We start from the raw sequence: 23062 nt of genomic DNA on the forward strand, positions 1-23062 counted from the left end.
TCTCTTCATTTTTAAGTTTGAATAATAATATTCCATTTTATGGATGTACCACATTTTACTCATCCATTTGTTCATTGTTGGACACTTAGTTTCCTTCCACTTTTTGGGTATCATGAATAGTGCTGCAGAATATTCATTCTTTCCATGCATCAGTAGCTTGTTTAGTCAAGATGACATTGTACTTGGCTGTGAATACATTTTAAAAAAATCTTCAAGAGTAGAAACTTCATAAACCACGTTATTCTCTGGTAAGGTAGAAGTAAAAAATTAAAATTTGGGAAATACTTATAAATTAAGAAATATTCTCCTTAAAATTTTTTCTATAGGCTATGGACAGTAACCAAAAAATTGTAACTATCAGAAAATAAAGCTGACCTACCCCCTCTCCAGTTAACACTGAATCCTATGGAACTCAGTGGATTAAGCTGAGTTTAGGCATAATCTTAAATCCTTTCTTAAAAAAGAAGGGTATCAAAGCTGCTGCAATGACAGTGCTGATAAATGAAGGGTTAGGGTAGTGGATTCAGATTTCCCCTCACAGTGTGTTACTGGGGTTTATTTTTCTTTCCTGAGTGTTCCATCCTGCCCATACCTTTAACCCCCTCCCTGGGAGGGCATAAGCCATTTGAATTTGGTAGTGAACACAGCCTGCTGGTACAAGAACCCCTGGTCTGTGCTGTGGGTCTCTGCTTCTCATCCTACCTCTGTGGATTGCCAGAGAGTGGGTTCTGTGATTCTCCACCAGGGATTTTGGAACTCTTGGCATTGGGTTTTCCTTAGTTCCCCTTGTTGATTTATGACCTAATGTTTGAAAGTCATTGAGCAGCGTGAGAGTGAGAGAAGGGCATGGGTCTAACAGCTGCCTGGATTGCTGAATGGCTAAGTATCTTCAAGTTCAAAGGCATGTCAAGGACTAAACCACAGTAGAGAATTAATTGCTGCTTACAAATCATCTTAGAGAACCAACCTACTGGACAAAACAAATGTCTTCTAATAACTCTACGTAAAGGCCATACATGAGTTTTTTCCTACTTAATATGGAGCAGAAAACATCTTCTAAATTAGTATATACCCCAAGCTCCAGTAATTAGTCTTACATGTTTAAAAAAATTTGTTTTGTTTTAGGGTTAATTTTTTACTATATAGCAAGTAATGTAGGCTCATCTTATGAAGTCAAAAGTATCCTGAAGGAAAAAAAAATATTACCCTATTAACTCTATCTCCCAAGTGTTCACATGTGATTCATTTCCCTTTGAAAATCTGTGGGCGAGGGGTCTGATTATTTTCTAGTTTTTTATCCTTTTGACCATATTGTTTATATATGTAGAGTCTTCTATCCTTTGAAAATAAGTATCTCCTGATTTTCTAAATAGCTAGAATTAGAGCATCCGTTTAGTTGGCTGTGACAGTGAATAGGTGCTGGGGTATTTGTGTTGGAGCCGCTTCACACCATGAGCACAGTGTTTGCTCAGACAGAGGGTCTTCACACAAGATTGGCCCTTTGCAGGTTATAAGGATGAGGAAGTGGCCTAGGTCCCTTAATGATTCCTGGGTGTTACTGCTGCCTGAGGGCTTATAAAAAGAGAAATGAGAAGATACTGATATGACATAGATAAAGTGGCCACATTTTCACACATACAAAAAAGTTAGTACAACAGATTTTAATTTATGAGTTTATGAAGCATTTTATGATCATATAAAAACACGCAAACAAAGTTGTATTTTTTTAAAGCTTTAGTCAAGCATCTTCTATGTTCCAAACCCAGGAAATGTTAAAAGAATAAGAAATAAATAGCCCAAGGGACAATTACCACCCCCAACCAAGGGGCCATCTGCTCTCTGTGCCTTAACAGACCACAGTGGTGAGCAGGGCTCGGACCAGAAGATGAGGCCGCCTCCTTGGAGTGGGGCAGAGGGTCAGGAGAAGCTCCAGTGAGCGGGCAATCTCTGGTGGCGCTGAGTCCAGGAAGACCAGGAGGGACTCCAGCAGGCAGGGTGAAAGATAGGAGTCTGACCAACCCAGGTCCAGAGAAAGTGGGCAAAGTTCAGAAGGCCCGTGGCTCACAGTTGGTGGTGGCAAGAGAGAGAACTGAAGAAGCAGGTGCAGGCCCATCAAGGAGGCCCCTGAGGTAATTAACCTGGGAGCAATGCGGAACCGGCAAAAGAAAGTCTTAATCTGGAAACTGCTTTGGCCATATTTGTGTTTGCATTTTGCAATGACCATTCTGATTGCAATTAGGACAAGAAGGGAAAAGAGAGAGTCAGAAACATAGAGGCCTATTAGGAGACTACATAATATTCATTTACTTAAAGCGAACATTTAGTGAAAGCTTACTGCGTACCATGCACCAGTCTTGGCCCCAACAACAAAACAGTCAAAACCCTTAGTGAGGATCTGAGTTAAATTACAGGTACTAGAGACTGGCAGGGGGCCAGGGCTAGAAGGTCTTAAAGAGAATATGTAGAATTTGGGGACTATGGCATTTTGATATATCAAATATATTTTCCATGGTGAGGGGAACTGATGTCAGCATAATTCAGGAAATGTCTGAACCCATAGGGAGGCAAACACACTGACTAAAAGTAATAGGGTTCCAGGTTAGATTTTGGGGTCAGAAAAATGACAGAGGAGAAAAATTGGTGTGGTGAAATCTGAATACATAAAATCTGGAGGTTGGTTAGTTAATAGTCACATGTCAATGTTAATTTCTCAGTTGCGACCAAGTTCCATGGTTATGAAAGATGTGAATGTTAGGGGAAATTGATGAGAAGTATGTGGGAGCTCTATGGTATCTAGGCAGTGTTTCTATAAGTACAAAGTTACTCTTCCCCTCAAAGTCTGCGTCTATCTATGAAATACAAAATATATTTATATCATACAAATGTAATAATACATATAAAGTATTGCATAGTTTGTATAACCTCCAACCACACTGAATATAAACATTATAAAATACTATCAACATTCAGAAAACCAAGATCATGGCTTCTGGTCCCATCACTTCATGGGAAATAGATGGGGAAACAGTGAAAACAGTGTCAGACTTTATTTTGGGGGGCTCCAAAATCACTGCAGATGGTGATTGCAGCCATGAAATTAAAAGACACTTCCTCCTTGGAAGAAAAGTTATGACCAACCTAGATAGCATATTAAAAAGCAGAGACATTACTTTGCCAACAAAGGTCCCTCTAGTCAAGGCTATTATTTTTCCAGTAGTCATGTATGGATATGAAAGTTGGACTATAAAGAAAGCTGAGTGCCAAAGAATTGATGCTTTTAAACTGTGATACTGGAGAAGACTCTTGAGAGTCCCTTGGACTGCAAGGAGATCCAACCAGTCCATTCTGAAGGAAGCCAGTCCTGAATATTCATTGGAAGGACTGATGCTGAAATGAAACTCCAATACTCTGGCCACCTGATGCGAAGAACTGACTCATTGGAAAAGACCCTGATGCCAGGAAAGACTGAAGGTGGGAGAAGAAGGGAATGACAGAGGGTGAGATGGCTGGATGGCATCACCGACTCGATGGATGTGAATTTCAGTAAACTCCGGGAGTTGGTGATGGACAGGAAGGCCTGGCGTTCTGCAGTCCACGGGGTTGCAAAGAGTCGGACGCAACTGAGCGACTGAACTGAACTGATGCAAAATGATCCTCTCAATGTAAAAATACTTAAAGTTGCTATATAGCCTGCTGCTGCTGCTAAGTCACTTCAGTCGTGTCCGACCCTGTGCGACCCCATAGACGGCAGCCCACCAGGCTCCCCCATCCCTGGGATTCTCCAGGCAAGAACACTGGAGTGGGTTGCCATTTCCTTCTCCAATGCTTGAAAGTGAAAGGTGAAAGTGAAGTCACTCAGTCGTTTCCGACTCTTCGCGATCCCATGGACTGCAGCCTACCAGGCTCCTCCGTCCATAGGGTTTTCCAGGCAAGAGTACTGGAGTAGGGTGCCATCACCTTCTCCGGCTATATAGTCTATGAGTACATAAATGTGTATTTAAATTCACAGAGTATCTTTGAAACACATATGGCTTGGTACCATAGGCCCCTTGCAACAGAGAATGGATGTGGGAATGGGATTCCTAGCAGGCTCTGGCTTTGTCTGTAATGTGCCACATTCTGTAGGAAGTAGGCAATGAGGATGCCCTTTGAAACTCAGAGCAAGCAGCACTGGCTGCTCCAAGCCCCTGCATTTCCTGCCCTTCGCAGGGTGCAGAAGACTCTGGTCCCACCTGAGCCATGCCCCCAACTCCTGGCACAGCTGGCATGCCAGCAACCCCTGCTGCTGCTGTGGAAGTGGCTTTGCCCAGGTATGCAGCAGGACCTGTGAGCTATTTACACACGCTTCTCAGAGAGTTGGCACCCAGGGTCCAAGTTCTTTCTCATATCTAGCTATTTTTTTTTTCATTCCAACTCAGAGAATAAGGAAAAAACATCCCACTGTGAAAAGAAGTGTTGAATTACAGAGAATAATAGGAAAGACCAGCTAATTGTGAAGCCCTCCTATGTGGTATAATGGGTGTGAACAGCTGCTGCAGGAGCAGAGACTCATGGCAGGATTTGTTCTGGGCAGGAGTGCACTGGATTTCTTACATTCCATCACTTTAAACGTCAGGAAAAGGTCCACAGCCTTGGGGACCACAGCCCTGCAGTAGCACTTGGACAAATCTTAGGAGTTTACCTAGTATAATAAAGGTCATCTGGAAACCCACCTGACTTACTTTGGTGTGTGGCTGAGGCCTCTTTTGTGGCCATTGCATACCTCCTATCTCTCTAGCTCAGGCTGGAGTGGACCAGGGTCTCTCTGAAGCCCCACCTGGGGACTAAGAAGCCAGAGAGCTGGTGGGTAATTCCTAAATCTAAATTGAGCCCAGACTCCCATCTTTTCCCTGGAGAACGACACCCACTTCCATGCTTTATTCTCCAAAGTTTCTCTAAGCCCTGGAGTCCTTTGAAACTCATGGAAGTGTGGAACTTGGAGAAATGCCAACTTTGCTTTACTGGCATTCTAGAAAACAGGTTTTTAAGAGTTCCCAATAGTGTTTTGTGTTTAAAATAAGTCTGGAAGGGAGATAGCAAAGAGATCCAGCCTTTTTTCCAACAGAAGTCTTTGGAGAGGACCAGTTCATGTGTAGGGTAGCAGAAGGAAGAGGTTCTAATCCGTATTTGGGCCAAAGTGGTAAGAGGGGGAGGGGAACTACTGCAAATATATAAGAGATAAAGAAACAGAATTGTCCATTCCCACAGTAAATCTTCCTTCAGAACACTTCTCTCCTGAAACCAGAGACTTTCGTGAGTTTTGTTTTTGAAAAGGAAATGTGCTCCCTTAGAAAGGGATTTTTTTTTTTTAATATTGTAGCTAAGTTGTGTTTTATGCCTGGAGGTGTCAGTCTTACCTGTTAACAACAGCATAATTTGTTGTTGTTGTTCAGTCCCTTAGTCGTCTCCAGCTCTTTGCAACCCCATGGACTGTAGCCTGTCAGGCTCCTCTATCAACAGGATTTTCCAGGCGAGAATACTGGAGTGGGTTGCCGTCTCCTGCTCCAGAGGATCTTCCCAGATCAGGGATCGAACCCATGTCTTATCTTAATACTCTAATTGTTAACTCCGGTTTATTGAGCCCCTTCTATGTGCCAGGAGTGTATTTTGCACATACTATCTCATCCAACCCTAGGAAATAAGTGGCATTATCCTCAGTTTACAGATAAGGATATCAAGAGCCAAAGAGGCAAAGAATGACGTTCAAGGCCACAGGCTGATCATTGGCTGAGCCAGGATGGGGACATATGTTTGTCTAATCATTGAGCTCCTCATTAAACAGATATTGGCCTTGGTTCCACTGTATGCCAGGCACGTTGCCAGGCACTGGGATCCAGTGGCGAGCCCGATATGCTGAGGCTGTTGACCTCGTGGAGCTTCCAAGCAGTGGGGATAATGTCATTTGGATTAAATCTAGTCAAGCAGTGACAGTGAAAATTCTTTTCATCAGAAGATATCACATACCTTATTTTTAGTCTTGCTTTGGATGATATTTTCTGTTAATTTAAAAAATGCAAACAGAGGTAATTGATGTTTAATCAGAACACTCACTGTATTTTAATAAAGAATATCTTAAATCAGGGGGGAAAAAAAATGAAAAACCTGTACTGCCATATGGACTGTGCTCCTACTCCAGTCCTGGCAGAGGAGCCTTAGCGCAAGGCTCATGCTGCCTTAGGCTCCACTGCCACCTGGTGGCAGCCATCAGAATTGCAGGCATGGTGGTCCCGGAAACGCACTCCCCGCCCCCACCACCACACCTCTTCCTCATTCCACTAGAAGGCACGTTTCTGGTTCAGCCACCCAAACCCTCCAAGCTCAGTTGACCACAGCCCAGTAGGTACTTGTTTAGCTGTAAATTGATGGCAGCCAGATCAGTATTAGCTTTCTTTTATCTGTATGTTCTGAATGTCTGTTTGTGACCTTTAAAATGTTATAATCAAATTTGTTTACAGGTATCGATGGAAAATTACATATACATGAATACTTGGTAAAACTTTAGAACTAACCTATGCAAATAATGGTTTTGGATACTTTCAGATGACATCAAAACAAAGCAGCATAGTTTGGTTCCTAATATACCTCTCAACCTCACCCCTTCTCAAGCCGTTCTGAATTTTCTAAGCTCTCTCACCTGCCTGTTGCCTGTCTATGTTGCTCTGTCTGCCTGGCATTGCTTTCCTATATCTTTACCTTTTCAATTTATTCTTTAAATGTCTAATCAAGGCCGACTACCAATAGGGAATTCCCTTGAAGTAAATCCAGACACAGCAATGCTGCAGAGCTGTGCGTCTAGAGACATGGAAGATGGCTTCTGAATACTCTCCTTGTTTCTTTAATAACTGTGACAAGTTTGCTTAATCTCTCTGAGTCTCACTGATTTCACTCATTAAGTATGAATAATAATGTTCCCTGCCCCTAGCGTTGTTGTCAGAGTTAAAAAAATTTTTTTTCATGTAAAATGCCTTCCCAGCACCATGCCTAGTATCGAATACCTGGTAGAAGCAAGGGTGTAGGTGGTGCTGCTGGTGACTGGACCCCTGTGAACACCTAGAATCCTGATTGATGCCTGCCTAGTATAGGACTGTCCAGTGTTTTCCATTGCTTATTTGGTCTTACTTGTAGGAAAAAGTCTGTTTCCTAGGAGTTAAAGATAATATAAATGTCCAGCCTTGAAGTTGATGAAGTTGCTTGCCTCCAGATCCATCACTAAATGTCCCCCCAGGGCTGGTACGCTTTCCCAGCTGAAACCTGCAGAGACGTGCACGTCAGGATGGAAGGCGTTACGCCGATGGCACTCGTTTTGGTGATGCGGCTGTGGTCGAGCTCATCCAGCGCCTCCGCGTTGGCCCCTGTGGCTGGTGGACTGGCCACTGCGGTGTGTTAGCCCCGTGCTTTCTCTATGCTTTCCAGCCAGAACCGTAAATGTCGCTCTGTTTCTCTGACCAGGTAGTCGATAGTGACAGACCGGAAGGGTCCAAGTTCCGGCTCACTGGAAAGGGAGTGGATCAAGAGCCTAAAGGAATTTTCAGAATCAATGAGAACACGGGTAGTGTCTCTGTGACACGGAACTTGGACAGAGAAACCATCGCTACCTATCAAGTGAGTACCCCCGAGTGCCCATCCCCCACACGGAGACGTGTCTTTCAGAGACTGCTTTCCTCCCACTGAGCTCATTATTTCTGTGCTTCATCAAACCCGGGGCTGCACGGCTTTAAGTGTGTCTCTGTGGGAGCCGAGTGGCATTGAACCCTGACAAGCAGCAATGAGGGCCCCTGTCTCATCAGTAGAGCCCTCCAGGTTTGCATAAAACTTTGGGCATGAAAAACCAAGAAGGGGCCCCTGGGGGATCTCAGAGGAGGTCAGAAACTCTACGTTAATGTTGGTTTTCCAGAAACCAGCTTGATAATGAAGAGCTGTAAAAAGAATAAACCCTTGGACCTGCTCATTCTACTTAGAGAAATCCATCCTAAGGAAATAGGGGGGAATTCAGTCAGACTTTTGTACCATGATGTTATAGCAGGACACAATCCTTAAAATGGAAACAGTTGCTAAATATTCAGCAATATATAATGGTTAAACTATGGCACAATTTTGCAAGGAAGCTTTCTACAACCATTTAAAATATTTTTGAAGAAGTTCTAGTTACATGGGAGATTTTCAAGAGATTGAATGAAACAGACACACCAGCACATATGGTGTCCTCATTACAGATGGAGTGTTTACACATATCGTGATGGGTACGTGTTTGTGAAGAAGCATGATAGAGGAAAATCAAAGTCTTAGTGGCTGTATTTGGTGTTACTGATATTTTCTGGTTTTTTCTTTCTGATTTTTCTACAATGCACTTGCTTTGCTTTTATATGGAGAAACAAAAGCCTATTTGTAAAAGATAGTTTCAGAAGTTGACACTCATCCAAGATTCAGAGAGCAAAGTAGCTCCATGAAGATATTGGGTGAGCATCAGATCTTATGTAGGCTATGGGTCCCTCCTATCGCCTCTCTGCCACACCCCCAAGAATCCCGTTCTCACAGCTGTGTTAAGGACCAAGCCTCTGGGGGTAGTAGCTCATTTTTTGAGGAATGAGACAGAATTCCCAGCCATTTTCAGGGAAGGCTCTCAGCAGGATGCAGTGCACTGAGCTGGAAGCAGGTACTTGGGAATAAGGCCCAGCCACCAGTGTCTGCTTTCCAGGCCGTTGCCCATCATACATGTGTCTCCCTGGATTAGATTCGGGGAGGATGGAGGGGCACGTTTCTAGGCCTGGGCTTGGCATTCATCTTCGTCAAAACACCATGTAAGAGCATGCCAATCCCACTTCAACAACATGACCTCCTCTTCCCTCCTTTCCTAAGGACAGAGAGTGGAGGGACATTGCGCTGGAGAGTCAAGTGCTCTGGCTGGGGAATTGACCCCCTGGGTGTAGCCTCCTCTGTTACCGTGAGATACTGACCTTGGGAAGACCATGTAGGTGTCAGTCCTCAGGTTTTTGTCCATAAAATGCAGACAGCACTTGCCTACCTACCAACAGGAGTGCTGTGGGTTTCCAGTGAGGATCACACTTGAGGCACTGAAATGCTGGACAAATACAAGGCAGCGGGGATGGGGGGAAGGCCCATCCAGCCTCATGCTGAGCATTGTGGTCCAGGGCCCACAGTCCTGGGAGGACCTCCCTCTCAGAAGTGTCGCCAAAAGGCAGATGCCATGAGCATCTGCAGGGGTACCATCCTTCAGAGGACACCAAAGGGTGACCGGTGCATCTTCAGTGTACACCCTTGGGGAATCTGGTTGTTGTAGAAATTGAATGTTGGCACCCTCTGAAATTCCCAGGTCCAGCCAGACTTGCTGGTAACCCCAGGTGACCTGGCAGCTGTCAATGTCCAGCTGCTGCAGGACAAGCCAGCGGCAGACTGTTGGTAAATTCCCTCTTCTTTTTCCCTGCCTATCATGGGAATATCTATTAATTTTCAGACACATGGAACGAAAGACATGATACATTTCATAATTTCATAGCACAGGGATCCAGAGCTCTGGGGTCAGCAAATTGCCATTCAGGTCTCAGCGCTGCTGTTGACTGTGCTGTTTTTATCTTGGGTGACCCATTCACCCTCTCTGAGGATCTTGTGATTCTCTTCCACAAAGTGGGGATAATATCAGGATGTCTAAGTATTGTATGAAATGGAATACAATTATCTTTACAAATTCTTAGCACAATACCCAGCACTTAGCAGGCATTCAGTAAATTAAAGCTGCTTTTATTCATTTTCTTCTATAAGACGATTTAATTTTTTTGTGAAGTTCCCCAAGTTTTTAACATCAGTTTCCTGCCTTCAACTGTGAGAAGGTTGACATAGACAACAGGCTTGTGGTTTTTCCTTTCTGTCCTCACAGGAACCAAATACCATATTTTCTGCCCCTCTTCTAAGTATTAAAGAAAGATTCCTGGAGGAAGCTGAGCTCTAGAATTTCCTAGGAGATGGAAGGGGTATAAGACAAAGAGTAAAGGGGCAGAAGTCTTCTTGGCAGTGTTCTGTAGCCTGGAAATAGGACTAGCATGAATCAGAGAAACTGGAAAAAGCTGGTTGCCGGGAGTAAGAATTGGTAAATGAGAGGCTGAACGATCCCTTTTTAAAGTGACCCCTTAGGAGCTAGTTTAAGAGCTGAGTGAGAGTTTAGGTGCATGCTTGGCTAACTGATCCTGTCTGTTGTTTGTGGGATCCAAAATTGGTTTCAAAAATGTCAAAGTTCCACATTCATAGAGAGATTTCTGGGTTTCCATAAACAGGGGCCCACCTCAGTGTGGGTATTCTCCTTGGATGGCAATGACCTTGATCACTGGGGACAGTGAGGGAAAGATACCTTAGGGCAGTCACCACGGGAAAAACTCGAACACCAACATTCAAGGACTAATCGGGAGTGATGAGAAGGTGGCCTCTGGTCAGTCAGCTGGCTTGGTTTTGATGTTGTCAAGGGTCCCAGTCAGAGACTTCTTTAAGGAGAATTTTTGATTCATGAGGTGTCTCTTTCCTCTGGCTTCCACAAGCTGAGCACAGGGCTGTCAGGTACGGCTGTGCAGGGATCTCACTGCACAAGGCGGAGGAGAATGGCTGAAGGATGAGAAAGGCCTGACTCAGCCCCCCCGCTTATTCTCCAAAAGCCACACTGCGTTCAGAGCTGCATCCACAGGGAGACGACATCCCTTTCCTAATGCTCATAGCGTATCCAAAGGAGGGTTGAATGAAAACCCCACCTTTTTTTTTTTAATTAGCTCATTTTTAGTTTTATCTAAATGATGAAAGTGAAGTTGCTCAATCATGTTTGGCTCTTTGTGACCCCATGGACTGTAGCCCACCAGGCTCCTCCATCCATGGGATTTCCCAGGCAAGAATACTGGAATGGATTGCCATTTCCTTCTCCAGGGGATCTTCCCAACCCAGGGATCAAACGCAGGTCTCCTGCATTGCACAGACTCTTTACCATCCGAGCCACCAGGGAATCCTTTATCTAAATGATAATAGTGATTAATATCAGTGGCTCTGGAATCAGAAAATTGTTCGTCTCGGCACTGCTACTTAGTGAGCTGTGTGATCTTGGGCAACCCACTTACCTTCTCTGATCTTGTGATTCTCATCCATAAAGTGGGGATAGTTACTAGCACTTTTAACGATTATAAAAGATAAAGTTACTAGTTTTTGTTAACTAATAATTGCAAACAGCTAGTAAAATGAAGTCTGGTCTGTAGCACATAGATTCTCATATTTTTCCTTAAAGTGAGGTCAGGTAGCCTATAGCAGTTAAAAACATAGTTTTGCATGTAGCCATGTTGGCTGAATTAAAGCACAGTTTTTACAACTAGCTATCCAAAGTGAAGAGGAACTAAAAAGCCTCTTGATGAAAGTGAGAGAGGAGAGTAAAAAAGTTGGCTTAAAGCTCAACGTTCAGAAAACGAAGATCATGGCATCCGGTCCCATCACTTCATGGGTATAGATGGGGAAACAGTGTCAGACTTTATTTTTTGGGGCTCCAAAATCACTGCAGATGGTGACTGCAGCCATGAAATTAAAAAACGCTTACTCCTTGGAAGAAAAGTTATGACCAACCTAGATAGCATATTGAAAAGCAGAGACATTACTTTGCCAACAAAGGTCCGTCTAGTCAAGGCTATGGTTTTTCCAGTGGTCATGTATGGATGTGAGAGTTGGACCATGAAGAAAGCTGAGCGCCGAAGAATTGATGCTTTTGAACTGTGGTGTTGGAGAAGACTCTTGAGAGTCCCTTGGACTGCAAGGAGATCCAACCAGTCCATTCTGAAGGAGATCAGCCCTGGGATTTCTTTGGAAGGAATGATGCTAAAGCTGAAACTCCAGTACTTTGGCCACCTCATGCGAAGAGTTGACTCATTGGAAAAGACTCTGATGCTGGGAAGGATTGGGGGCAGGATGAGAAGGGGACAACAGAGGATGAAATGGCTGGATGGCATCACTGACTCAATGGACGTGGGTCTGCGTGAACTCCGGGAGTTGGTGATGGACGGGGAGGCCTGGCGTGCTGCGATTCATGGGGTCACAAAGAGTCGGACACGACTGAGCGACTGAACTGAACTGATGGGAGCTTGAGCAGACAATCTACCTCAATTTTCTCATCTGTGAAATGGGAACAATAATAATGATCTCATAGAATGAAGCGGCTAAAGGAGTTAATGCATGTCAAGCATTTGAAAGAGTACCAGGAACATAGTAAGCATGGTCTCACCATATGTGAGAATTAGTCATGGGGAAAGCACAGGAGGTGAATGAAAGCTCCATGGTCTCTGGAGCTGTGAGTTGTGGCCCAGCCTTCTCATCTCAAGTGTGAACTTCTCTTAGATAATCTTGAGTTTATTCGTAATTTCATAATGTACTCCACGGCATGTGACCTAATTCATTGAGTCATTCATTCTAAGTATATTCCATTGAAGACCAGCAGGGTGAGGAATAGAGTGGGAAACCAGACACACCAGGTTCCCTGCCCTCATGTAGCTCTCATTTTAATGCCTAGGCTTTGTTTGTGTACAGGTGATATTTCAGGGAGCTGTGCCATGTTCATTGTGTGGCTTGGTTTCCTCCTGTGCAAGACCGTGTGTGCTAGTGGCGAACAGTGGCCTGGGCTTGAGCCTCTCTTCACCAGTCTCGCAATGGCCCAGTTTCTAATGCCAGGTCCCCCCCCCCCCTCCAGTTTCATTCGCTCTTCAATCTAGACTTTGTCCTGTTTTCTTCCCGTCTTGATGTCTCTCCTATTTCTGGATTTTATGAGAACTGGGTTCCTCTCTTCTTAATATACTTTGGGCACAACACTGTTGCAAATCTGGTTCATTTCAAGCAGCTGTTTAGAAATGATTTACTGTCTTACTAGTGCAGTTGGATCCATCATGTCCCTGATGGTTATTGTGGTGGTTGCAAACCTACTTCCTTCTTCAAAGAGCAGAATCCGAGGTCTCCAATGCCCGTGTTTTACTTTCCCCTCCTGCAAGTTTAAAAAGCAGAGAGCATGTGGGTGAATGGATTGCCATTACAATTGCTTCAATGTGGTTGTTGTTATTCATTTTAAAGGTAAATGCTGTTTACTTGCAAGATGCTAACACGTCCCAAATTCAACAAGAAAGCATCATTAAGTAAACCTCGGAGATTTGCGTGACGAGAAATGATCTGGGATAAGTTTGTCCTTGGGTCCCTGGGTGTGTATGATCACTGAAGCTGTTTATTGAACTCTACACAGCTGATATTGTGCTAAACAACTCATATACATTCTCTTACTCAATCCATTTCACACAAGAGACTTCAAAAGTAGGTGTTAACACCATTTTACAGATAACCAGATAACTGTTAAGTAACTTTTTCATGGTCTCCCAGCCGGTGTGTACAGAATCTGGGAACTCTGTCTGTTTCTGTCCACCTCCAAAGCCCTGCATTTTCAGTTACTAAGAATCACTTCTTTCTCTTTTACCCGCAACTAGACTCTGGTGTCTAGTCTGCAAATTCCTAGGCCTCTTTCCCAGGAACTCCAAGTATTTAAAGGGAACTTGACTTGCTGAATGATCTACTTCTTCTTAAATGCTTTCAATATCTTTTCCCGAGGCCCTCTGCCTCCTGCCCACCCTCCCTACTGCAGCCCCCATAGGGCTTTCTATGCTTCGGACACGAAGTGGCACCTGGCAGAATAATTTAGCTCTTGCAAGTATTGGAGGCTGACATATTAATGCAAAGCCTCCTGAAATATTACTCATTATTATGCATTTTGCCAGTGTTTGAGTGATTTGTGAACTCTTCATTGGAATAAAGTACTGTAAGTGATTCATGAATGATCAAGTTTATGAAATTCTATAAAAATATTAGCAGGTGGTAATGATTCCCTCACACTGTGACTATAATCTGCTGGCTGCAAATTTGTCAATACAGAAGGACAGGAGTGGGGTGGGAGACAGAGTCCATTAGGGAGGTGGGGGGTGGGGTGGGGCCCAGCAGTGGCTGAAAGGGAAACGGGAAGCAGGCCCGTGGTCGGGGACCGGCATCATGGTCAAGAGACCCTCACCTCCTCTGCTGTCCACTGTGGGAGATCCAGCAAGGGCTGGGGTGTCAGGGTTGAACGGGAAAAGAGGGGAGCACCTGAAGAGAGGGAAAGAACCGAAATTTCCTGAGGACCTACTAAGTCCCCAAGAACTCTCTAGGGTTGTACACACACAAACCTGAAACTGGTTTATTATCTTGTCATTACTGATGTGTTAGCTGAGGGCCAAAGTGGTTCTCAAGATATATTATTGTTTAATGTAGATGTTAACATTTATTGAATGTGCCAAGGCTCTGTGCCAAATACCTAAGTGATCTCATTTGATCTTTTTAAAGGTGAGCTTAACACGGTTATCATTCTCAACTACAGAACTGGTAACAGGAACCATCTGTGTTCTTGGCCTCAGAGACTGAGTAGGATTTCATTGTGTCCTTCTGAAAATTTGTTCACATTTTCTGGGATATAACGTGCTCTCGTTTGAGCCAATTTCTTGGATAAGTTTTGACTTCGTAAGTAGGAGTATTACTGTGAAACTGGAAAATACCAGACAGACAGAGGGTATTCTTGCTCCCGTGTTTCCCTTCATTCATGACTCCACCCCGATTCTAATCCACATGACAGTTTATCAGAAAATACATTAAGGTGAAAAATGCTGCTGTTATGTGGAAATAGTGTATCACAACACAAGCGATGGTAAGACAATTGGGAGATGAAGATTTACCCAGATTAGGGAGTCACTGGGGTGGTTAGCCTTCTTATAACAATGTCCATGCTGTACATGGGTGATACACTTTACCGTGGTAGACTTTTGCTGCCCTGGATAATATTTGTACTTAAATGCTCCCCCAACCCTCAACTGTGGGGACAAGCTACTTCTTTCTTCATTCTCTAGTCTCGTCTTCCCCATGGCTGACTTTTTAAGGTAGGACTCTTGATAGCAGTCAACAGAATCCCCTCCGACTAATATACCAAGAAGGGGATTTATTTAAGAGCATAGGTAGCTTGGGGCTTCCCAGGTGGCTCAGTGGTAATGGACCCCCCTGCCAAGCAGGAGATGCAGGTTCAGTCCCTGGGTTGGGAAGACCCCCTGGAGAAGGAGACGGCAACCCACTGCAGTATTCTTGCCTAGATATCCCATGTACAGAGGAGCCTAGCAGGCTTACAGTCCATGGGGTCACAAAAGAGTCGGACATGACTCAGCGACTAAACAACAACGGGTAGTTTATAGAATTGCCAAAAAGACCCAACAACCTGGTTTGCATGCAAAATACTGGAACCTGGTGCTACAGGAAATACCCAGCCGTTTATGATACAGCTGTGGTGTAAGGGTTCTCAGTCTTGGCACTGTTGACATCTAGGGCTGGATGATGCTTTGTTATGGGGGCTGTGCATCACAGGGTGTTTAGAAACACACATGGCCTCTTACTAATAGATGACAATAGTATCCCCCCATCCCAGTCTTGACAATCAAAAATGTCTCCAGATACTGCCAATCATCCCATAGGGGCAAAAGTGCCCCCAGCCAATAACCACTGACTGTTCTAGAGGAGCCATCATGGCTGCCACCTCTTCCTGTCACCGTGCTCCTGTGATGCTCAGAACTGGGTGGTAGAGACTCTGCCTTGGCAGCCCTGAAATCCTGGATGACTCTGATCCCATGCTTTCTGGAACCTCAGATCCCCAAAGCAGAGCCACTGCCTGTGTCTTTCATTCCCTCACTGAATCTCATGCTAGGATGTGTGTAGAGAAGAACCTCTGTCATCTGAAGCACTCCAGCTGAGCTAGCAAGGGGCCTGGGGTGGGAGCTGCCACCTATGGGGTCAGCCATGCCGCCAGAACAGTTTATTGTGGGTGAGAGGCAGTCAGTGACAGTCACACCTAGTTGAGGGCCAGTATTTGCTCAGAGAGCTGGCTTCACACCTATGCTCTTAACTCGTCTCCATACTTCAGTCCTATTGATCAATAAGACACGTGGCTTGCAAAAGAGTCCTAATTGGGAGGAGACAGAGAACTTGAGTTGAAAGCTCAGGCTTTGCAATCAGACCTACTGAGGTTATACTCTGCTATCAGAGGAACCATATGAAATTGTCATTTTTATAGTTGAAAGAAGGGTGAATATCAGCCATTTCATGGTTTGTCCTGATACTGTATCACCTTTGGCAAGTTATTTTCTTCTCAACTGTTTCTCATCTTTAGACTGAGGGTGAGATTGCAGGATCATCTCCCATTGGTATTGCAGGTGGTGAGCGGGGTGTGTACACATAGCACACTGTACAGGCTCTTACTGAGTGTTCCGGAATTGGGAGCTGTCGCTTCACGTATCATTTTGTAGCTGGGGCTCCCTGCAGGGGAGATAGAGGTGAAAGCCGACATTCAGTGACTAAACATCCAGCGAGCAGTCCAATGGCTGGGCGTCAGCAGCACCGCGTGTTACTCCGGAGAATGGAACCAGCCAAATGGATGGTTTTCAAAGCATGGCGCCCGGACCAGGAGCATCACCTGGGAGCCTGGTAGAAGTGCAGATTCTCAGGCTCCTGCTCAGACCTGACAAGCCCTGCGGGTGCCTCTGATGCGGCAGGTGTCTGAGAAGCCCAGGTCTAAATACGCCAAGAATTAACCTCAGGGAAGGCGGCTTGTTAATTTGCTTCAGTGAAGGTGGCCTTTGAGCCAGTCCCATCGCAGTGCTCCTGGGGTCATGGGTTTGTGCCTGAAAGGTGCTTATTTCTCCAGGTGCCCTAGTATGCCATGTGAAAGCCCTCTCAATCCAGCCCACACTCTTCAAAATTGCCTTTGTTTTTATTTCCTTAATGGCTTTTGAGAGTGGACAAATTTGTCCCAGGCTGCTTTGCTCTCTCTTCTCTCAACTTTGGATGGCTGTTAAACATAATACCATGTTACCGAGCCTTTGCTTATTTCTCCGAAACCAACCTTTTAGGCCAGAGATGAAAGTGTCTTTAGAAGATTTTAGCCAGTACAGGCAAAAATAATCCCTGACAGGATGAAGCTGGCCCTGGGCTCAGTAGAACTAGCTTTTCTGCCACACAAGATCTGTAATCTTGAGTAAGTTTTTTGTGGTTCTCAGACTTTGCTCCACTTAAAAAAAAATCACCTGGAGAGCTTTTAAAATACCCTAGGGACGGAGGAGCCTGGTGGGCTGCCGTCTATGGGGTCGCACAGAGTCAGACACGACTGAAGCGACTTAGCAGCAGCAGCAGCAGCAGCAGCAGCTGCCCAAGCTGCACTACAAACCAATTAGAATGCGTTGGAGTGGGACCAAACATCAGTCTGTTTATCAAACTCTCCAGGTGTTTCCTCTGTGAAGCCACATTTGAGAACCATGGAGTTGAAACAACTCGTTGACACCCCAGTTTATTCATCACTAGGGTTGGGGTTAATGACACAGTAGGCGAGATTCAAAAATCTGATCTCCTTCAACCAACTGCTTCACTGAATGAATATCTGAAATGAATGCCTTTCTTACGTCTCTTTTGACACAAGTACTTAAACAATTAAAGTGTAGAGAAACACAATTTGATAGATAAATAAATGGATTGTCTTCCGACTCCCTTTAGAAAAAAATAATTCAGGATTTGCTTTCAGCGTCTCCCCATGCCAGTACCTCCGAGCATCTCCGTTCGACTCTTTTCCAATTGGTTCTTCACGTTTCCAAGCACCTCATTTTGCGACCTGGCCTTATCTGCCAGGCGCACCTGGTGAAACTGAGGCATGAAGAGGTTGCCCGACATCCCACAGCAGCCACGTGCGTGGATTAGACCACCAGGTCGCTCCTGACTGATTACTTATTTGGTCCACTAAGCAAAGCCGCTTCCTCACTCGAGGCTACAGAAACGTATTTTCTAAACTTCATTAGCACAAACTCCTCAGAAGAAGTTCAGCTTCAGTCTTGAGAAGAGAGAGAACCCCACATTCCTTCCTCAACTTTCTCATCCCCCGGCACCTGGCCCACACAGCATGGACCCACCAAATGTTTATAGGATGAATAAATGTCTGAGGATCAACTTTTCTTTTTCTCTTTCTTGTTTATGTGTTTGTCTTAGTTATCTAGCTACAACCACATCTATTTCCTTATAGCTGTTTTTCAAATGAGTTGGGGGCTTCCCCGCCCCACAAGATGCTGAAGAACCACAAAATATCAGGACTGCAAGATCTTTTAGACCCATTTTATCTAACCTGCTAAATTTACAAGAGCAAGCTCAATAATTAACCAATGGTTTTGACGCTCAGTACTAAAAGAAAAAAAAAAAAAAAAGTGCTGCCGCTGTTATCCCTCCAAAGCAGGCATTGTGGCTGCCCTCAACCCCTGGGACTAGATTTTGCAAACACAGATAAGACACCCATTCTAGCTTTTACTACCCAATCTTCATCTATTTTCAACATCAATAAGCATACTGGGCTTTTTCCCCCATTTTGTAAAAATGAGCAGGGTGGTGGGGGAGAAGGAAGGAGGTGTTTGTCATGGGCAGGGGCTAAGAGGAGGAAGGAGCAAAGGAGATGATGAAAACAGGCCGGCCTCCTCTTCTGGCTCCTTAAAGTGGGCTTGACACTTTGGGGTTAAAGGGCTGAAAATGATGGAAAATTATTTTTTTATGAGATACTGTGCAAAATTGAAGGTGAAGGCCAGAAGCTAATTAAATCAATGACAAAAAACTGGGTAAGATTCCAGGTTCAAGCACTACTGTGAGGCCAACTGACAAAGGATGACACGATTCTAAAGCAAGCCATCCCTCAGGGTCATCCCAGTGCACCAGCCCCGAACTGATGGGGTGGGGAGGGAAGTGGGAGGGGGTTCAGGACGGGGAACAGATGTACACCCATGGCTGATTCATGTCAATGTGTGGCAAAACCACTGCTGCTGCTAAGTCTCTTCAGTCATGTCTGACTCTGTGTGACCCCATAGACGGCAGCCCACCAGGCTTCGCCATCCATGGGATTCTCCAGGCAAGAACACTGGAGTGAGTTGCCATTTCCTTCTCCAGTGCATGAAAGTGAAAAGTGAAAGTAAAGTCGCTCAGTCGTGTCCGACTATAATATTGTAAAGTAATTAATCTCCAATTAAATAAATTAAAAAAATAAATAAAGCAAGCCATCCTCTGCCCAGAGACTCCCACAGCAGCTTGGCATGGAAGGGCTGGTGATTAGGGGGTGGATCACCATGATGAGGCTCCCATGGTCGCCCAGATGAGGGAAGAAGAAGTTAACACTGACCAGGAGGCACTTACAAAGTCAGCTTTGGTTTTCCCGGGAAATCCCTGGAATACTGTTGTAATGGGGCTCAATCCCTCTTAAGGAGGTGAGGACCCCGAATCCTGTGACAGGGAACAAGTGGACAGGCGACCCATGTCCTCACTGGGGCCAGGGAGCTGCCACCCTCTAGGTTGTCCACCTCCATTCTGGCCAGCCCGCCGGCTTAAAGTCTAATTGAAATAGACTGCAGCAATTAGAGATTTGAAATGGAGTGAATCTCTGAGCAAAATCCCAAGATGGAAAGGAGAACATGATGAAGGCTAATCTTCCGCAAGCTGTGCTTTCTCTCCCAGCAAGAGCAGTGCAGGAAAATGGACAGCATTTATGGACAGGCGACCTGGACTGCCAAAAGGATGTGCACACACCAAGGCCAGCTCGCATCCCACAGCCCCATCAAGCATGATTCAGACCAAATGCAATATTGATTTAATCGGCAGACATCCATGCTTAACTCGCACCAGTCATTGTCTCACATCCTGGGGAAAGAGGAGCAAATTACCACCAAGTTTCTGTTTCATGGAACTCTGTCAATACATAGACATTAGTGTGTATGGAACACAGCAGGCGATTATACATGCTGGGAATAAAAATGGAGCAGATTAAAGATGCAGAGAGTGATGGAAGCAGCCACATGACCCAAGCAGGCCTCACCCAGAGTTGACATTTGGGGAAAACCTGATGGAAGGTCTGAAGGCAGAAATGCTGTCCTTCCCTCTCAGTGTCCTTGGCGTCAGGAGCTCTCATCCAGATGATTGTGCCATCCAGGGGACTTCTGGCAATGCCTGGACCATTTTTGGTCATCCTAACTTGGTGCTACTGGCATCTAGTGGGTCAAGGGGAGAGATATTGCTTAGCATCCTACAAGGCACAGGACAGACCCTACATGTCATGCCCTGGAGGTGCCAGCATGGAACTCTGGAGGTGCCAGCACAGAGCTCTGGAGGTGCCAGCGTGGAGCTCTGGAGGTGCCAGCATGGAGCTCTGGAGGTGCCAGCACGGAGCTGGCCTCTTAGAGGGCCTGGTTTGTTCACTCAGATGTTTGCCAGTTTTGAATAGGTCACAACAGGGTGGGATATGTCCCTGTCCTTGAGAAGGTCTTGGTTTAGCTGGGGAGGATTAGTAATAAGACATCTACACCACCATGGGACAAGGGCAGGGCCAGGAACAACCTTCTATGGTATTGCAGTCAAAGCAAGTGCTGACGAATGAGGAGGAGTCAGCCAGGTGACAGGAGGAGGGCAGGGCAGGAGATTGTTTCAGAAGGGGCACAAAAGAGCTTGAGACAGCTCTGGATATGAGGGAGAGTGAGACTCCTGGGGGAAACAGGAAATGAACTTGGCTAGCAAGGAGTGAGGAGAAGGCAATGGCACCCCACTCCAGTACTGTTGGCTGGAAAATCCCATGGATGGAGGAGCTTGGTAGGCTGCAGTCCATGGGGTCGCGAAGAGTCAGACACGACTGAGCAACTTCACTTTCACTTTTCACTTTCATGCATTGGAGAAGGAAATGGCAACCCACTCCAGTGTTCTTGCCTGGAGAATCCCAGGGACAGTGGAGCCTGGTGGGCTGCCATCTATGGGGTCACACAGAGTTGGACACGACTGATGTGACTTAGCAGCAGCAGCAAGGAGGGGAGGACCAAGCGCCAAGGAATGAGCTTAGATGGAATAGCCCTCGGTGACAGGTAGATGTTACAGGATTTCAGGCTGAAAAGTGACATAAGCAAATCTGGATTTTGCACAGACTGCTCTATTTGCCAGCGGAGGACAATGAGAAGCAGGGAGTCCTGTCTCTGGTTCTCTGAAGTCAGAGTGACACATACCAGATTAACGGCATCCCCCTCCCACCCCACTGGAAGACCTGGGTTTTGAATCCACACTCATAGTAAAGTTATCAATATACCTCTGGGTGAAAAAAGTAGCAAGAATTGGGAGACCCAATCCCACTAGGCCTTGCAGATTAGGAGCTTGGATTTTATTCTAAGGACGCCTAGGAGGACTTTAAGCAAGGGAGTTACACCCAGTTTGCATTCCAGGAAGATAATATTTATTCAAGAAAATCAAATTGCCATGAAGTAGAAATTAATTTTAAAAGGCATTCATTTGTTGAGAACCCACTATCTAGCAGGCACTGGGGGAGAGAGATAAAAGATAAACTGCCTTCTGGACAGAGGAAGACAGAAATCTCCCTTTATTCTAAATCGACACAAGGAGGGTGGAGAGTGCTTTATGTGTTTGCCTGGTCCTTCCCATTTAGTTTGGCTCAATCTCCAGGCTAAGAGAACATTCCCTTTTAAAATTCCATGCTTTTAGTTCTTTCTTCTTTGTGAGTTTATCAGCAGGATAGATCAAAATTATTTATTAAACATAGTTGGCTGGAGCTGTTAGCTGTTGATTTGTTTGATTGGCATCTGTTTTAAGATCTTTATTATGAAAAAGGCTTATCTTGTTTTTGCAGTAAGGCATTAGGTGCCCAAAGGCCGTTTCCATATTACCTTTTTGTCTTCTGAAGGTATAGATATTTGCATAAGGGGCTCCTTTAAGCAAAGTCTGTCTTTTGGGTTCCAGGTTGGAAAGATGATATGCTTGGCAAAGGGACTTGATTGTGCTCTGTCCCTTGTAGGCGCTCATTCCCTGCCTGCATCTGGGGCCAAACCCACCCTTGGTCCAGAAGTGGGGTAAAGTGCAAGACAGGTGAGAAGACATCCTCATTAAATGATGGCTTAGACCATATGCTAGATTGAGGATGTTTGCGTATAAGAAGTCGGGAGGAGAACCCTGTGCTCTTTCAAAGTTGATCATACCCTCCTGGCTTGGGGTACACGTTGAGTTGGTGGCTAACACCTGGGGGGCCCCTCAGGCAAAGGTAGTAGACCCAAGGCTAAGGTCTTCATCAGCTGGTCCTAAAGGCTCCGAAACCCAGGGAACTGGCATTTTACAAGTGGGAGTGCATTTTCTATTCCTTTTGAACTTTTGATGCAGAACCTAATTATGACCCCAGGTCACCTTAGTTCCCGTTTAGTGTTTCTTACTTTCTGTTGTGTGAAGCTCTGCCAATTACCAGATGTATTGAGTTTCTGCTGGCCACCATTAAAGATTTGCTGACCCCTGAACAAGAAGAGCCCTCATGGTCCTTGGAATAGTCAGCTCCATAGTCCTTTGACATCCCTAGAAGATGAAACACAGTCAGTCCCCAAAGGGAGCTTATACGTTTCCCTTTTCAGAAGATTTCCAACCAGAGGTTGACCCCCAGGGCCAGAGGTGAACTCCACTGGGATGGGCTCCCCAGAGGCATTTTCATAGAGATGCTGTGATCCCCACTATCAGATCAAGGCCAGGGGCTGCCTGAACATTTCTGCACTCTACTTCTTGAGTAAATTCAGTAATGGTTGGAAAAGGCTTTGCACAGATGTCCCATACAGAATAGAGCATATCCTTGCTTCCCTTTCCTAGCAAGTTTCCCGTCAGAGCATTGCAGCTCTTGGGGAGCTGGAGGCAGGCCCAAGCTGTCCTGCGCTTGGGCTACACCTGAGGCCAACCCCTACTCTCTCTAATAGAATCACCACCACCACCATGATAATGATGAGAATATTACTTTCTGGGATTTGCTCTGCCCTCATTAACCCTGGCATTGACTCAATGCATTACATAACCTTCCTTGGGTTCCTGTTTCTGCCATAACATATAATCACAAGTTCGGTGGCTTAAAACAACA

The 23062-nt window shown here is 45.2% G+C and overlaps 1 protein-coding gene across 1 annotated transcript in view; it reads left to right on the forward strand.

The window, feature by feature from the left end:
• The window catches only part of CDH13 (cadherin 13), a 1023138-nt gene that overhangs the window by 550829 nt on the left and 449247 nt on the right, over positions 1-23062 (forward strand). Inside the window, exon 5 of the mRNA XM_068992038.1 lies at positions 7489-7641. Within this exon, the coding sequence (XP_068848139.1) occupies positions 7489-7641 (153 nt within the window). The remainder of the gene's footprint in view (positions 1-7488; positions 7642-23062) is intronic.

Source organism: Capricornis sumatraensis, chromosome 20, assembly GCF_032405125.1.
Source record: "Capricornis sumatraensis isolate serow.1 chromosome 20, serow.2, whole genome shotgun sequence".
NCBI classification, from domain to species: domain Eukaryota; kingdom Metazoa; phylum Chordata; class Mammalia; order Artiodactyla; family Bovidae; genus Capricornis; species Capricornis sumatraensis.